Below are 19,444 nucleotides of genomic sequence, written 5' to 3' on the forward strand. Positions count from 1 at the left end.
TATATTAAGAGACTCTCAACATCATTGACCATCAAAGAATGCTAATCTAGTCAGTCATAGTAAGATGTATTTAATATACAATAAAATAATAACTATTGAAAAGGAAGACAATATTAAAGAGGTGGCAAGGGCAGAAAAGAATCAGAATTACTGAGCTTGAACTTTGGAATGCAAAATGGTTCAACCATTTATAAAGTACTATGGTTGCATTTACCATATGATCCAACCAATCTTTTAGGTAGTTACTGAAAAAACAAGACATATATCCACAAAAAAATGCATGTGCAAGTCTTCATAGCCTCATTATCTGTAATATTACAAAACTAAAGCAACCCATGTGCATCAAATAGTGAATCATAATAAACCAGGATGTATTCATGAGATAATAAAAGTAATCCATAAAAATGAGTGACTTGTCCATCATGTAGCAATTTGGATAAATTTCCCAAATATGGCTGTGCATAGAAGTCAAACATAAATCTATTTCATAAAAATCTTGCAAAAAAGGAAGATAACAGTAACAGCAATTGAATTTAATTGTTGCTTAAGGATAGAATGAGGGAAGAATATTGAAATTGGGGGTGAAAAATACATTTTGGGAAGCTGCTAACCTGCACTTCCGGTTCACTCAGGAATTTAAGTTTTATTCCTTCTCAAGTCTCTGATGGGGTTGAAGACCAGAGAGTTTAGTCTTTCATTTAAGCTTAGTAGGTTAGGGGTTAAGATCTTTTTAGATTAAGATAGATGATTTAAGTTAATAGAGATTAGATATGATAGATATTGATTTTCATTCAGAAATTTAGACCCAACAAGGTGGGAAAGATGTTTACTTCAAGTTTGACAAATACAAATATCCAAATCACTATGAATGTAACATTTGTATAACACATGATTATCTCATAGTTCTTCCTGCTCTGTGTAGTTTATTTTATTCATGTATAATAATATAAATGTATATGTTAAAAAGAAATATAATAAAATAATCTAAAAAAGAAAAGGAAATTTTAGGGTAAAGGAACTATATTTCAACTCCCAACTGTGGGGACAATGATATATATATTATATAAGTATATATACAAGTATGTACATATCTATTGATTTTATTATATATACTTTAATTTTTAAGTTTTTAAATTATCTTAATCTTATATTATATTTAATAGTGTTTTGTCTGCATGTATGTATGGGCACCATTTGCAGGACTGGTACCTATAAAAATCAGAAAAGGGCATCAGATCCCTGGCACTATAGTTATATATGGTTGTATGCTAGAAATCAAACTCAGGTCATCTGCAAGAACAAATGCCCTTGGCCACTATGTCATCTTTCTAGCCTCTAAAGATTTCTCTTAAAAAGTAACAACAATTAAAAGGGAAAAAGCTACAAATATGGGAGATCAAGAGGAGAACACGTGAAGGACTGAGACAGAAAATAAAATGAGAAGTGTTGCAATTACATTATAATTATTATTTTAAAGGTATAAAAATGTAAGTGCTTTAATTTAATGATCCTTGGGTTTTCAGAACAGCATTATCTTTGCCTTATAGGTTGTTCAGGTAATCCCTAGAAAGACTCTCAAAACAATAAAAGCTATTACCATGCCTCTGCTTTGCCCATCACACCTTGATGATAAGATTCTATTCTTGACGTAGCACACACATTAGTTACACAAGACTGAGAAAACAAGCAGGAACGGAGTTGAAAGATCCCTCTCTACGTGATAGGCTGTGACCATATGGTGGGAGAGGAGGGTCCTCTTCTATCACAGACCTAGGTGAGGGGAATAGGGTGCAAGAGGGAGGTGGGGAGGAACGGGAAGATACAAGGGAGGGGATAACAATTTAGATGTGATCTAAATAAATTAATTAAACAAAAATAGTATGTTTTTAATAAAGAAAGAAAGACCTCTCCCCAATGACTAGCGATAATAGCAGTTATAATCTAGGCTTCTGGAAGAGAAGAGGCATCAGTGGTCATAACCATCTGTAGATATTATTAGCTTCAATGTCTGCTTGCCAGGCAGGATGTGCCCACAGGTGCAACAGTGGGATGACAGCCATGGGGGAACCTAACTACTCTCTGATTGGATCTAAGGCTTTCTCCAAGGGAGGGAACTCAGTCAAAAACCCACAGCCAAGGAGACCTTAAGCCCTAAGAGGCAATCTACTATTGTTGTGTAAATAAACTGACATGAGGCCAAACTGCCTGGTAAATATGTATGTTTATATCCACACAGAAATGATATTCTCACCCTGAATTAGAGAAACTTTTATTTCAGGGAATAGTGGTGAATACAGAGAGGCTCGGCTGCTGAGAGTAAGTGATGCTTGCGTGCTCCTCCCGTACAGGACATTTATACCACCCCGGCTGAGACTCAAGAAACACGGCAGGAAATAGAACAAAAAGAACATAAGAGCCAGTAAATAGAAAAAAAAATGGTCCGTGAAATGCTATTTGCTGGCCTTGACATAAGTCATGGCAAGCGTGATCTCACAACAGGGACCATGGCCACCATTGCTACAAGACAAAGCCTGCGGTTAGTGAGCTATGGGCTGAGGGAGGGTTCATGGTACCCAGTCCTTCCCTGAAGAACTATGAGATGAAGTACATGCTGAGGAGGAGGTCATCATTGTTGTCTGTTGTGTACCCATCGAGAGGACCACTGAGAGCCAGCGGAGAGTTCCACGCCCATCATCAATACTAGTTAAACTCAGAGGCTCATAAAACAAAGCAAAAAAACCAAAACATCAGTTTGATGAAGAAACTTGAAGTAAGGTTGGCAACATGGTAGAAAGTACAAACTAATGGGAAGTTATTGGCATGTGTGTAAAATTCAAAATCAAATTTAATAAGATATTATTAAGATGATAGAGCTCTAAAGAAAAAAATAAGAATAAAAGGTGATACAAATACCTGACCGCGTGGGTCAGGAAGATACAATAAGAAAAAAAGGGGATAACATGACATATAGATTCTTTTAAAAAGATGTCAATGTCCATAATGTTTTGTGGCTATTGATACATAATGAATATCCTTTGGCAAGGTGTTTCTGTATGGGGTTACAACAAGTGTGTGAAGCACGGCCACTCAGGTGGCACTGAGATGTTGCAGGGCATCTTTGCTGCTCCCCAGTACAACAGCCCGATCTCGGTCTCAGAATACCTGCCCTGGTTGCCCTCACAACCAGTCTCCCTGTTTCTATGGGTGCTTCCTTGGAGTTCCCTGACCATTGCCAAATCAGTCTTTGAGAAAAAAAAAATGTTCTTATCACGTTTCTATTGAATAGCGTTGCATGCCATATAAAAGCACGGCGTGTCACAATAGCGTGTGAAACCTCTCCCGATCGGTTCCCTTTATTAGCCAAATTCATGTTTTCTACAACTTTTTCAGCTATTCGATTAGAGCCATATGTAGGCATTTTCTTTTCCTCACATCATGGCGAGCATCCTACCGTAGAACCTTGGCACTCATCAACCCGCTGCCTGAAGTGTTCTATTCACATAGCCTCATAGCGCCTTTTCCGATTGCTTATTAAATATCCTCTTGAAAATGAAGGATCTCTTCCTTATATTTACAATAAGCTGCTGGGTCTGTATATAATCTCTAATTTTCTTGTTTTCTGCTTTTCCTCTACAAATGTCACCACTTGGCCTGTACTTATTTGCTTGATAAATACACTGAACTTCTCCCCTGAGTAAGATGAGATGTTGGCTGCTGTAGCCTCCTGCTACTTGTTCTAGTGCCCATAACAGCATATTGTACACACAGTAGCTGTCTATGCAATATTTCTTGAGTAAATGTCATTGTGAATAGGTCATTTGGGATTACTATTTCTGTCCTGTGTATCTTTATATTTGAATCCCTATGTATTTCAATAGGTTTGCAAAGTTGCCATTTATCAGAAAGGCACTGCTTACTATTTTTGTATGACATTTCTGAATTTTACTTACTAATGAGCACCAACATTAAAATAAAACCCTTCAACCCAGTAAAGACACAAAGAAATATTTAATGCATTTCACTATTTCTCTGGGGTCTGTTTGGTGAAGATGCTCTCAAATCACTTTTCTGCACAGGATATGGAGAGGACCATTTGTTTTACTATCACATACACACTTTAGAAACTGATTAGTTTATCTACAGTGAAAATTGATGTCACATGGTGACAGCACTTACAAACCAGGTAAATAAATATTGACAGATTGTCCCACTAGCTTCTGTGTTTTGTTAAAGTGATAAGAACTCAAGACAACAGAGAAGAAATATGTATTTCTTTCTAACCTACTTTTAAGTTGGCATACTGTTGAAGTGAGTGAATATTTGAGGATGCTTATAAATTTTATATTGTTATACATGATTTATATAATTCAAGAGTATAATTCTGAGCTCTCATAATCTTCCTTATAGTAAGAAAACTGAATTTAATTCAATGAAATATCAAGTTATGATCCTCCAGCTTTAAAAAAAGGACAAAATAATCTCTTGAAGCTAAAATGTAGTTACTTTATCATAACCTTAAATGTATATAATGGTTCTATGCACCACACCCACTTACCTTACCACTTAGGTCACATGTATTCTTCATCTGTCCGTCATCTAGTGATATCATGTATCTGTCAACAAACTTACTAGTGTTCATAAAATACATTGAAATATCTTCTATATAATTTTCATATGCAAAGAAATAGAAAATTTATATAGATTTCACAACTTCCCACACATCCATGATTAACTGATAATCTGTCAATGGCAATAAACAACAGAATACAGTACATTTAAAAAATGAAAGCAGGGAAACTAAAAAAAAAACAAAAACAAAACCCTACAAATTCAGAAATTTGAAAGTGCAGTAAACCAAGTAATTTATGACCTAATTATTCTGCTTAATAACTATATTTTATAATAATTTTAGTTGCACTATGTGGTGAAAGAGGTATGCTGAAGACTGCACTCCTGGCTGACCATTACCTTTTACAATTAACCTCCCAGATGCTTCAGGACTGAGAATATAAAACCAACTAATTTTCACCTTAAATTTTATTTTATGATTTTATTTCGTTCCAATGACCTTTCCCCTAATTTGAAGTGTGTTTATGTTAGGATCCACAGATGTACCCTCTCACATTCAATAAGGGTTCCCTTTGGACCTGTGTCAAATGGGTACTTTAGACTAGCATTTTCTTTCTTTCTGTGTGTTGCATTTCCCCTTGTTCTGGTTAAGACAATGACTGGCCGACTTGAAGAATTGAGAGTAAACTTCTGCCTAATTGTGACCATAATTAAACAAAGAGCGAGCAATCTGAAGCCTCCTGCTCCCTCCTTCAAGCATTATGAGACTAGCATGGACATTTCACCCAGGGACCCATTTGCCTTTTGGTTCCAGAGGGTCCAGCAGGAGCTCTTACAGCTTTAAATTATATCAAATAGTTTGGCATAGCTGTTATAGGTTTTACTGATCTAATGATTTCCTACATCCAAACCCACGGGGGCCACGTTACTGGTACTTTACTTCACGTGAGGATACCTGAAACACTTCATGCAGAAGAGCTCAAATTGCATGCAATTAAAGCACGGTGATCAGGACTTCAAACCACCTCCCAGAGAGTTAAGATTTGGCCTGGAAGCAAAGGCTTGCTTGGTTTTGTTTTGGTTTTTGGTTTTGTTTTGTTTTTTATTTTTCATTTCACATAACCTTGGAACTCTACTCCAACTATCATCTTTTCATATTTTCATGAAAAATAATGTAAAACATTGATTTTTCATTATCTTTATCATGGAATCATTTCTATATTATGCTAAAAAATACAGTTGATGGTAATTTGATCTCATGAGTTCTGGAGAAATAATATAGAGAAAATGTGTTATTTTTGGCAGTTTGGTATGCTTCCTAAGAAAGATAGTTATAGAAAAGGCATCTATGACCATCTGAACATTATATAAAGCACAATTCAAAGCAGTAACTACAGTAATTATAATTTAAATCACATATTAATAACATCTGAAAATTGATAGAGAAATGAAAGCATTGCAAGATAAGCACAAATTAGGGCAATTGATGACCAACCATCAAGCTGGCATTACAAGGATAAGATGGACAGAAAAGTGAGAAGAAAGAGTCTTAATCACGAGAGCACTGGAAAGTGTAAGTTCCATGGAAAATACAAATAGACAAAGGAGAGACAGCAGGGATCCATCACGTCTAAGAGGGTAACCCACAAAATCACTCATGCTAATAGTGAAGGCGAAAAAGAACCAACAATATTTCAGCCAAGCAGAAAAACAACAGACAAACCTATAGGCACCAGCAAATCCCTCTTAAAAAGCCTTTAATGCAAATGGGCCCTCTGCCAATGATTTAAAAAATATAGACTGTATGATTGGGTTAAAAGCCAAGACCTACTGTCTCTAGGAAACAAACTTCTCAAGTAAAGACACATTCACAAAATGGGAATAAAAGAATAAAAGTCAAAAATGTGAAGCCAATGAAAGTTGCAGTAGCTTGTTTAAGTATTATGCCATATGATCAGATAGAACAAACAAAATATTAATAAGTAAAGAAGATCACTGCATATTTAAAAAAAGGAACAGATGATTGAAAAATATAACAATTATAGATATTTATGTACTACATATACCACTCTCTACAGCTCCATCATCCTACATCCCTTTCTTAATTTCCTGGTTTCTGAAGTTACTCCATGTTATATTTTCATATATAAAGACTCAGAGGTAGGATCCCCAATTAAGAGAGAACATTTAACATTTGTCTCTCCCGGTCTGCTTTACCAACCTCAGTATAATATTTTCTATTTCCCTCTATTTGCCTGCAAATTTTATGGATTGATTTTTCTTTACAGCAGAAGAGTATGCCATTTTACATATGTAGCATATTTTCATTACTCATTCATCAAAAGGAGGACACTTGGGTTGTTTCTGTGTCCTAGCTATTGTGATTAGAACAGCAAGGAGCAGGGCTGGCCAAGTATCTGTGGGGTGGTAGCACTTACATAGCTTGGGGTTAACTAACAGCAATCAAGTTTGACTTAAATCCTACTCGAGGCAAGAGAACTTATCTCTGGGACTGCAAATGACCCATGGTTCAGGCAGTCATGGACTCTTAAGAGAGACCCTGCTGTTGCTAGTTTGCTAAACCAGTATAGGTATTTTCACTTTCTTATTTGAGTGCTACAGATACAGAGATGGGAACAAAGGGAGACAGATAAAGAATAAAGTTAGTTATGTGAGTAGGGAGGTAGACCTGGCAGTATATTGTATATTTTTGTAAATATTGAAAATGCAGTAAGGAAGTAGAAATTTAGATTGCTAGGCCAAATGTCAAAAAGAGCCAGTTTAATTTTTGCATAAATGACAACTACCTAAACCTGTTCATTTTCTTCCCTGGGATACCAGATTGTCCTGCTTGGAATGGATTCCTATTAAACTTCTCACTTCTTTCTGAGTGTACTTGGCTGCCATCCCCTTTGGTAGAAGGAGAACCATCTATGCTTTACCTCTTCCATTTCCTCTCAGAGTAGGTACCAGGATGCATCTAAAATGTTTGGGACAGCCCAGGAGAAATGCCTGTGCAGAATGAAATCAATGGATATGTGAAAAGCAAGACAAATCACTGCAAAGAAAGACGATGCACATTCTTATTCTGGCATGCTGTCTGTAGTCTGAAGGTAGGAGGGCACAGAACAGAAATAGCCTTTCTGAGGTCTGTTAATTAGTTATGCTTGGCCAGTACATATGTGATCTACTTTAATCCTCATTTTAAAAAAAAACCCCTCCTAATCAAACTGTCAGTAATTCATAGAATGAGAATTCCAATGCTGTCTATCTTCATACCCAAGGTTCTTACTAATTAGCAAGATAAATCAAGTTAAAAGATATTGGTGAGTGTTCAAAATTATGACAAAAGAAAAAAGACAGGCAATGAGGGATTTCTAGAAAGCATAGATTCCTGACCAAATAAACAGTCACAAGCACTAATGAAGACCTATAAGCCACAGACACTTAATGGTTATGTCCAGGTTGGTATAGATGACTGTAGCTGGTTAGGTGGCAGCCGCCATGAAGAAGCGCATTGTTTTCTAAGGGGGTTTATATAACAGTTTCCTCCTAGACTGAAGCATTCCAGCAAGCAATAAAGGTCCTTAAACAGGAAGATAAACAACCCAAAATAGCTTCAGGATGTCCCTGAAACTAAGCAGATTCACTAGGCCTCCTCCCTGCCAGAGTAAGTATTAAAATCTGAAAGACAGAAGTATGAATCAAAGCTGCTAAGAAGACTCCCAGACAAGACAAGCTGCCAAGAAGAGTCTGAGACCAGACCAGCTGCCTGGAAAAAGCAGAAACCAGACAGGCTGCCTGCAAGAGGTTGGACCAACTGAGGCACCCTGAATGGACATTCCCTACCCATTGATGTGCCTTCAGGCTAGGAGTATATTCCAGGTTCCCATATTCTTATTTCTGCTCCTATAAGTAATCCGTCACCTATATTCCTGTAGGTATTTCCAATAAACTCATTGGTTTGCCAAGTTGTACTTTGGTGGTAACTACACTTTGGTCTGTCGTGGACTTCCTATATCTAACTAACTAACTAAGTGTGTGTGTGTGTGTGTGTGTGTGTGTGTGTGTGTGTGTGTGTTGTGCATCCTCAGGAAAATTTTGTCACACAACAGGCAGGACCCTGAATTACAACAAAGAGATCGGAGTTCCTAAAATGTGAACTTTTTTTGACTCTATACTTACTTGAGCATAGAGACAATGCATTCTTATTTTTAAACTATTATTACAGCCTTTGACAACAGCTGGCTTCTTGCATTCTCTGCAGCATGGTAATTACCACATGGAGGTCTGGTACTCTGAAGGATAAGCTCACAGCATTGCCTTTGAATAAAGATGCATGTGAAATAAAATAAAACAAAACAATAGAGCTCAAACACCACATATGATGGTCTTAATTTATTTTTTACAAATGGGGTTGGGTGGAGTGAGTATCCCTGGCAAATCTGGAAAAGAGGGTGGCAGTCACTTATTTGAAGAATGGGATAATTTTTAAATATATACATAACCTTAAATATAATGTGAATTCATAGTAATAAAAACAGTAGAAAGAGAACTATAAGGCAAAGAACTACGGAAGACCAGATAAGGCCAGGCCCTGTGTCTCTAGGGCACCATCAGGATAGGTAACTCAACTGAGCAGCTGTCTCTAGGTGGATAGCAAAAGGCACCAAGATTTCCTATAAATGTGTCCTTATTAAATCATTAATGAAGCACAATAAGTTCCTACAAATATCCATAGAGCTTGAAGAAACTGGCAACTGCTGTTCAAAGTGTGACAAGTAGACTCCAAGTCCCTATTGCTGAAGACAGCATGCACTTCAGACATAGAGTACAGGGGACTCTGAGCTGGAACTGAACTTAAAATATTTCCTGAAGATTAGACTTCATGGTGCTGAAAAGCACCACACAAGCTTCCAAATGAAGGAAACAACCAACACCCCTACCTACTTATCTATGCTACCTCTGAACAACAATAATTACCACATAACAAAGTAATCCTAAGGGTTCTATAGGTATGGCATACATGCCTTGGCATAACCAAAAGCTCTCTAATGTGACTCAAGACCCATTCAGCAAAGGAGGAAAGCATGCCTGGTATTGGAAACCAAGCCAGCACCTCAGGGCTAATGAAGTGGTGGATCTTCCATGAAGTCGGGGAAGGAGAACCTGCAGCTATGACTTCACTGAAACAGCACAATCCCTGGCTACAGGGATTTGTCCCTACCCCCACAAGCACATGTAGTTCTCACCTCTCACCTTTTTGCAACAGGCAGAGGCCATTATAGAAAACCACAACCAAACAAAATGCAGGGTCGTGAAGCCCAGGGGATACCTCTACAACACAACTCCTGCACCCTAAGGCTCATTGCTTGAGAGGGTGCAGAGTATAGGAGCCAGAGGAGCAGGGAGTTTGCTTTGAGATTGTGTTTCCTAGGAACAGCCGAAGCTAAACCCATAAAGCCTAATTCTTAGCTAAATAAGGAGGCTCCCACTGGACATGCTAAAGTTGATGGAGGAAAGGTCAAGAGGCCTCATCCCTACACAAATAACTACAGCAACTCAGGAATGCTGAAGACAGGGATAACAGTCTAATCCAGCAAAGAGGGCACTGGTTGGCTAGTCAAGATGTCCATCCTAAAAACATATATATACAAGTAACATTGTACAGACTGGTCACATTGGATTTGTGCATTTAGGGATACACACACACACACACACACACACACACACACACACACACACACACACACAGGGAGAGAGAGAGAGAGAGAGACAGAGAGAGAGAGAGAGAGAGAGAAACAACAGTTACCGAAAAAGTAGCCCATTAATTTAAAAGAGAGCAAAGTGGCATATTTGGAAGGGTTTTGAAAAGAAGAAATGGAAGAAGGAAATAATATAATTATACTCTTAAAAAACAAAAGATTTTTAAATTCCATTTTAAGAAGCTTGGTTAGAAAATAATGTTCTCTCTCTTATTAAATTTTTTCTTTAAAATACCATCTTACAAATCTATTCAATTAAATGTGGTAAAAAATGACCATTTTGAAAGAGATATACCTAAATAAATCACTTAAGAAAAGGTATGTATTTAAAATCTTGATAATTTCTGAAGTATTCCTAGGAGCTATCAGGTTTAAGTTTCAGAACAACTAAAGAATTAGTGGCAATGAGAATTGTGTTGCCTAAGTCCAGGGAGTACAACTACACTAGGAATAAACAAGAGAAAGCATGTGATATAAAAATCATAACTTTTAATTCATGAGCTACTGAAGAAAACAAATACATAGACCTATTCAAATAGGATTGTACTACTATTTGGAAAACCGAGACTACTGATTATCACTAAAAGTATGCTTAAATGAAAAAAAAAATAATGTCACCTACCGACATCCACCCAGTTTTTTTTTTTTAACTTAGGAGAACAAGCTGTTTGCTATAAAAATCGACCAAACCCATGACGTGATGTCAAAAATCCCTCTCTTCTGCTTTCTACTCAGCACTTGCATGCATCGGATATTAATATTAAAACATTCTCTCCTACAGAGCTGAAGCACAAACTGGGTGTGGGGAGGTTACTAATTTGTTTCTGATTTAATGCAGGACAACTTAAAGATCAGTACGGAAATTGCCACCCTCAAGAGCCAGAGGGCCACCCACCTTAAACACCTCAAGAGATGGCCATGTCTTGGATGTACCAGGTACGGCACCTCCCATAAATCCTTATCCCAAGGATTCGAAGGACAGCATCTGTGACTCTGCCCTCAACAGGCTTCTAAAGACAGCTCAGACGAATACATTGACCCATTCTCTAACCTTGAATAAACCAGCGTTTGCCTGAAGGAAATAGAACAGAGTCGCTGGAAAAATCCAGAGGTATAGTGTAAGCTTGTACAGGGTTATTATAGAAAGCAAACAGAAGATTCCCAGCTCATTACAGTAGAATGTCCTGAAAATGCATTCAGACTATTTTTAACATTTATCGGTGGCGAAATATTGAAAAAACTAAACCTAATTTAGAGACCTTTTCTACATAGATTTTTAAATAATTGCACACAGAAAGGTCTGAAACAAGCAGGCTTCAAGGTGACTTGCTTGTATGTCTCAAGATGTGCATTTGCAGCTGATGACAAACAGATAATTAGAGTACACAGCCTGGGGGACATGAGAGATGTGTTCTGGGGGAAGACCATGAAACTCACGAAATGGGAGGAAAGGCGGAGAGGATAACCAGTGAAGTACTTTTAATGGTTTTTGTTCAGTGAAGAGGATTAGAAACATATAGCCAACCGTAAGTCTTGTTTTGCAATAAACAATTTTATCACTTTTAGGATTTATAAATATTTAATTTTAATTCTTTTGCATACACACTGCAATGGCTTAACAGAAAATAACTGAAAACATAACCATACATAAATATATCCCTCATAGTAGTCTGCTGAAATAGCTAGGGAAGCACCCTTTGCTCAGTGTCCAGGGAGTACAGTAAACTGCATGTAGTTGATTATTATTAATAACCCTAGCTAGGTATGGCACACATGCCTTTCCTTCCATCCCTTTGAAGGCAGAGGCTGGTAGAACTTTGTGAGTTCAGGGTTAGCCTTGTCTACAAAGTGACTTCCAGGACAGCCAGGGCTGTTTGCAGAGAAATTTTATCTTAAAACACACACACACACACACACACACACACACACACACACACACACACACACACACACATATATACAAATAAATAAAACAAACAAGCAAAAAAATTTACTGTCACAGTTTAAACACAACTGTGAAGAGTGTTTATGCCATAAACAAACAGTAATAAAACACTGATAGAAAATGAAGAAGGAATTCTAAACTTAAATACCCTCATGCAATCAGAATTATCAAAGCAAGGAATAGCATCAGAAACATTCAGGAACTTGGATCAGGCTTTTCAAACTACCGCACAGCTGAAGAGGGAATCCTGTCATCTCCCAAGCTGTGAAGGCCAGGACTCCCCTCAGCCAAGTTATTTGCAACAAAAGTTCCTAAGCCCTTCCTTTCCCATTCCCTTAGCAAAGGGCAGCACACCTCCTAGAGCCAACCATCTATGAACGCAGGAAAAGTGTTTCCATCCAGTAGGTTCACAGAGGACTTTTTACTTTTCCAGATTTTTCCACTGTTCTCTGCATTAAATAAAGAAATGATCAACACCTGTGCTACCAAAGAAACCTTAAACAAGGAACAAGTGAGTCATGCAGGCGACCTAAGTGAGCTAACAGAAACCACTTTGCAAGAACTTCCATTAAAAAAAGAAATGAAACTAGGATGCTTAAGTACAGAAATTGCATCATTATTTTTGTAGCAGCATGTATCTTTAATTTAAAAAAGAAGGCAGCATTGTGAAAACCCATGTTTTTAGAAGCATAGACCTTCACCTAGGGACCTGAACAAATAGTGATAAATAATAGACTGCCAATAAGAAGTTCACATAAGATAATTATCTACTCAGTTATGAACCAATTTACATCTGTTGCAGAACTTTATGAAATTCACAAAAATGATTCTAAAATTTATATGAAATGTACAATTTTTGAATAAGAAAATATACTTTATCAAAGTGCAATGATTATGAATCTAAAATACCTAAACTGATGTGATACTACTAAATAAAATATTCCAACCATAAAAAGGAAAAGACATTTAAGTAAATAAAGATGGAATAATTAGCAACAAATTAAGTAACTTTAAAGAAAAAAACATGTCCTCCTTCACATAGTACTGCAAATTGATTAAGAAAAGAATTAGCAAGATACATGCAAACCAAATATAAATTCATAGAAAACCAGATTACTTTGTTTGATGATGAAACACCATAAAGCACAAAAACTTAGTGTAATTATAAATAAAACATTGCAAATAGAAGCTACTAAAAGGAATAATACCCCCAAACCCTACAAAGCATGGAAACAAAAATGCTTTTGCTTGATCTCTATTGTTTGTAATTTTCTTTCTTTAGCTAAGTGACAATTCATAGAAAGTAAGATATAGCAGATGTTTAAGAAAAAAAAAGCTCAACTTGTTTTGACTAAATTAATAACTTCAAAATAATAATCTGAGTGATCAATTTGTCAAATTTTAAATAATTATACATTTGCTGTAATGGAGACTTTGAGGGAATTGGACCTTCCATATGCCTTTGACTGAGAAGAACTTTGCAACATGTATCCTTGGTTTTTCTTTTCCAAAAAAATATACTTTTAGCCTCAAATTCCACTTATAGAAATGAACTCTAGAAAACTACACAGAAGCACAACCACAAATAAGTCCAGGGCACTCACCATAGGCACTAGTATAAAAAAATTCAGAAATGAGGAAAAGCTCCCAGGATTTATTTTTATAAATGACTCAGAGGACACAATAAATCTTTTTTCATGATTTTAAAATTTAACAGCATAAAGATTTAGAGGGGAATGTCTGGTATAGTATATACCAAATATTCCAAATTTTGCATCTGAGGAAGAATGGCAGGTGGCAGACGTGGTGAAATTAAGTCTTGACACTTTTTCTTTGTCTAAATCACTCACAATAGAATATACAAGTGCATGTGTTTTGTTTTGTTTGTTGTTGCTCTTATCAGTGGGGGCAGTGTTACTGTGTACCTCAGGTTGGCTGGAAATTAGTATGTATCCCAGGCTGAGCTCAAACTCATAGCAATCCTCCTGCTTCAACCTCTCAAGTTGTGGGATTACAACGATATACCACAATACTGGCTGTACTTTTAGATGGCTAAATTTATTTCCAAAACTTAATACATTTAACTTCATAAAAATAGTGACATGAATGTTTCTGGCTTGGTAAATCTATGGTTATTCAAGCTTTCCTGTAATTCTGTACCAGACACTAAACAAAGCGACAGCAACCATACAAATGACACAAAGCACGTTCCTCCGGAGCACCCAAGGACTACCAGGAAGTGGGCAAAGTCCACGGTGGAACAAGAACACACCTTAGTGTCCACAGAAGGACAGGCAAGCCATACTGAAGGTCAGAGACTAAATATTCCTACCTGTCCATTTGCTGTTTAAGTGGATGACAATCCAAACAGACAAGGGAGGTGTGACAGGAAGGAATTCCTTCAGGTCATAAACTCACCTGGGCTAGAACTAGTGTGCTCTGTTGTGTGAGTATGCACAGGCATGACTAAGTGACTTGGCCCCTCTTACTTCCAAGTCTCTACTGTGAAATATCTATGGCAAGCACCTTCACTGAATGCATTTACTAAGATTAAAATGGGTCATTAACCAAAGCCTCAGCTTTCTCTGTGGCCTGCTTGTTTGATGAATATTTTCTCTTTTTCCACTTGTTATTTTCAGAGAGGGCAAGGAATATCTGATTTGCCATTTGTGTTTAGAAGAAATTTACACAAGCATAATTTTAAGTGTAAAATATTTATTTTAATTCTTAAATATAAGTAAAACTTAAGTATATAGCATGCACTTGAAGAAATACATCTTATTTTCTGTGTATTTATTCTCACTCTTTTAATGAAAGATTTCATGAAGAGTAAAACAGATTATAAAGTGAAGTTGGGAATAACAGCCAAGAAAGTATATTTATGTAGATTTTCAAACTTTGAAAATTATTTTAGGATTTTTTCATCTTTTACATAAAATAATAGTTCAGTGTTTTAAAATCTTCAGAAATAAACTTTCCTGGTTATTATTCCCTACATAACTATGTCTATAGTATTTGTGTTTTATTAGGTAGTAAGTAATTAAAGTGTTAGAGATCATCTAATGCTGTGCACAGGTTATGTGTAAGCAGTATGTCACTTTACATAAAACTATGGACACCCACAGGTTCTGGTGTCTGTAGAGGGCGCTAGAGCAACTCTACCACTAAAAGGAGAGATGCTCATATTTTCTGCAAAGCAAGATTTCCCCACCAGTAATGCACTCAGTTTGTAATATGAAGGGCTTTGGTGGTGGGTTTGCTCCTAACGTGTTCAGCATCTCTCTCTCTCTCTCTCTCTCTCTCTCTCTCTCTCTCTCTCTCTCTCTCTCTCTCTCTCTCTCTCTCTCTCTCTCTCTCCCTCCCTCCCTCCCTCCCTCCCTCCCTCCCTCCCTCCTCTCTCTCTCTCTCTCTCTCTCTCTCTCTCTCTCCCTCCTTTTGTCTCAATAAGGAATAATCACTCCCTTAGGCAAACTCCCTTCAGGATTTAGTGAACTCTATTCTTCTCTGAAAAATACTTTTGTACACTTTATATTTTCTCCGAAGTCTTCATAGTTCTCTACAGAATCAAACTGTACCTTAACCATTCTCTTCATGTATTGCTATGTCTACAGGCCTTTGTCAATCTCTACTGCTTCGAATTTTTCCATGATAAGATGGTGTAACCTCATGGAAGGGCCCTCACACATCTTCGTGCAGTTAATTGCTAGGTTTGATTAGTATACCTTTAATTTTTTATTTATTATGAGTACTTCTTCATTGTATGTTATCTGAAGGGTATGAGTGAGTACAGACGGACATGCACTCATGTGTGAAGGCCAGAGGGTAATTTCATGATTCAGTTTTCTTCCTCCACTGTGTGTTCTGAGGACCAAACTCAGTTTGACAGGCATTTGCAGCAAGGATGTTTACCCAGTGAGCTTCGCTGATTATGATTTTAATAGGTATTTCCTTGTAGACATCATTCCTGGATGCTCTCAGTGAGTAACAGGGTCCTGTCTGGAACGCAATGGGCAGCCTCATGGTGTGTCACATATGAAAGGCAATTAGTGATGGCCCTCTGACACTTTGTGGCAATAACCCAGGTGACAATCAGAGTGGGTTGCTTTTTATGCTTTGTGTCAATAGAACAGTACCTCAAATGTGTTCTGTAAACTTCCTTTTGAACATTGCTTGTTTTCACAAACATACACACAGACATACACACACACACACACAGCAACAACAATCTCTTTAAGTTAGTTGAAGAATTTCAGTTTTGTTTCCATTAAAAAAAATTATCAAGTGCTCCGTGTGTCAGTTTTGATGGGTGAGAATGCTACAGGGAATACCCTATTTTTAACATATGCAAGAGAATTGAGATTTGACTGAGCACATAAACTGTAAAAGCAATATCAGATCTCATCAATTAATGGATCCCTATTACTAAGGTAAGCCTTGTGTTCACATGCACACAAACACAAATAACCAGATTCACGCAATTAGGGAAAGTATGTAACACTATGGTAAACCTAAAAAGAGACAGATCTCAATGGTGCACACCTTTAATCCCAGAACCTGGGAGGAAGAGGCAGGCACATCTCTGAGTTTGAGGACAGCCTTGTCTACAGAGCAAGTTCTAATACAGCCAGGACTACACAGAGAAACCGTATCTTGAAAAACCAAAAGAAAAAAATTATAAATCTAATTATGAAAGTAGCTTAATATTATTATAATTAATAAATTAAAAATCTTTTTGAAACATGATTGATAACAATGTGGAATATTTGTATCTGTCCTCCAACATAAACTTTTCATAATGAATAATATTCAAATACACTTTTTAAGTTAAAAAAAATACCCTAACATTTGTGAGGAATAATACTGCTAATGCTTAAAGGTGTTTTCTGTCAAAAGTTAAATGCGGCCCAATGGTCACTGTGTAGAGTTCATTAATAAAGAGATTACACAAGTCTCCAGAGTGTTTAACTGAACTTGCTGTGAAACTGATAAAGCTCCCACTGTCTTTGAAACACCCTGTGGCTATTCCTGCTTTAGTGTTTGGGGTACTAAATATAATTCAGACACAAACAAAAATATCATGAGAAAGAAATGTACTTTTAAGTATGAACATATAATATATAATCTAAATTAATGTGAAAAATCTTACAAACATGGGTTTTATTGTGGAGATCCAGAGTAAAACATACCTGGCCAGGCTGAAGGCATCATCAATCAAACCCGCACGGTTACTGACAGAGAGTACCTATGAGGCCAGTTAGGAGAAAAGAAAGGATGAGAGTGGTAATTCTGATCATTGAAATGACAGGTGTTGGCTCCATTGGTTTCCCTGTGGAGTTCCTGACCCATCCAGGTCCCTCTACTCCCCAGCTCTTCCATTAGACTCCCTGTGCTCCACCCTGGAGTTTGGCTGTGTTTCTCGGCATCTGTTTGGATCCTCAGCTGGGTGGAGTTTTTCAGAGAACATCTATGGTAGGCTCCCTCCTGTTCTTTCTCTTAAACAAGGAGACCAATGGAGCCAACAAATCTGGGCGGAGGAGGGGGGTGCTGCAGAGACTGATGCACCAACCAAGGATGGTGTGGACCTAGACCCCCAGCTCAAAAGTAGTAGATAGGCAACAAGGTCTCCTTGTGGCTCTCATAATATGGGGAGTAGGGGCTACTTCTGATGTGGACTCTAGTCCCCACACATTGACCACTTCCCCCTGCTAGGGCATCCTTGCCAGGCCACAGAGGAAGAGGATACAGGCAGTCCAGATGAGACTTGATAGGCTGAGGTCAGATGTTAGGGGAGGAGGGCTAGCTATTCTGAGGCCTAGGAGAGAGAGGCAAAGGGTATGAGCGAGGGAGGGTAGGATCTGGAGGCAACCAGGGAGGGGCCTACAATCAGGATATAAAGTGAACAAACTAAATATAAATAAAAAATGTTAAAAGAATGGTTAAAAAAAGACAGATGTTCACACATCAAAACAGATCGCTGATAAGTTGATCAAAGATGTACCTCATGGTTCTTGATTAATTGATCGATCAATAATCTCCAGTTCCTTAGATCATAGTTGACTCTAAAGTAACCAGTTTGGTTGATGTTTCCAAGGACCCAGCTTCCTTTTTCCAGGTCTGCTATTCTGTGATGTTCTGCAAGAAGCATTTGAGAGTAAATAGATTTTTCAATTTTTACAGAGGAATAAAGTGTTTAAATACCAGAACAGCATTGCCAATAATTTAAAGAAAATGTCATCCAAAATGTAATTGAAACCTATTCTTTAATTAATCCCCTCCATCTAAAATTGGATGGAAAGTTTTTATTTTGTCACTAATTATTATATCAAATAATTATTTTTTAAATAATTATCACATCATTCTTGACAGAACTCTTTATTCAAAATACAATTTCTATACTTGAAATAAATGGCATCTACAATTCCCCCATTATGTTCATGTGGCTTTCAACTAGCTTTAATATACAGCTAATCCAAAAGAACTCTTTAGACGTGTATTCTATTAGTTTTATTCAGGATGAAAGTGATCAAAATAATAGTGCTCATTTACTTGAAAGTCACTCTTATTTCTGGCTTTTTTTCATCATGTTTACCTAGGAGTGCAATTAATAACCGACTTTCTACTAGCAGTTGATAGTGTAAGGAGACCTCATTCACTCAAGAACTACAAATAATGGGAATGCACACCTCCTAATGGAATTAATTTTTAAAAAAAAAACAGAACTGTGTCCATCAACCAATTCAATTAACAAGGGCCAGTAAACATGTTATAACTTCTTACATATTTAATATTTACCTCTTTGAAATATGGTATAGAGTTACTCTCATTTGTATACAGTTAGCTATCATGGGTTTTACAAAACAAACATCATTCACCATTGTAATAATTTTTCAGTTGAATTTCAGGACTCACTCATTCTTGATAGAATTTGCACTGTAAAGTTAATTAATATTTGCACGCACACGCAGACAGAATTTAGTACCCAGGTGTAAAAAAAAAACCATTAGAAGTTAAAAATTAGAATTTTCACCAAGATTCAGTATAATTCAAAACAAATCTGAATCTATTATAAGCAACAAAACATGCTTGTAATCCTCTAAGAGAAAGAATGTATAAACTACTCTCAAGCAAAAGATATACAAGATAATGTTGTGTGGAGTGTATTAAT

At 37.0% G+C, this 19,444-nt stretch overlaps 1 protein-coding gene across 2 annotated transcripts in view; it reads right to left on the reverse strand.

Annotated features, from left to right (window-relative positions):
• TRHDE (thyrotropin releasing hormone degrading enzyme) overlaps positions 1-19,444 on the reverse strand; it is a 371,512-nt gene that overhangs the window by 64,340 nt on the left and 287,728 nt on the right. For both annotated transcript variants that reach the window (XM_084795149.1, XM_084795148.1), the window contains exons 11-12: positions 18,278-18,411; positions 17,466-17,521 (exon numbers count right to left, since the gene is read on the reverse strand). In XM_084795149.1, the coding sequence (XP_084651275.1) occupies positions 17,466-17,521; positions 18,278-18,411 (190 nt within the window). The remainder of the gene's footprint in view (positions 1-17,465; positions 17,522-18,277; positions 18,412-19,444) is intronic.

This window comes from Acomys minous (genome assembly GCF_964271855.1).
Source record: "Acomys minous genome assembly, chromosome: 9".
Taxonomy (NCBI): Eukaryota; Metazoa; Chordata; class Mammalia; order Rodentia; family Muridae; genus Acomys; species Acomys minous.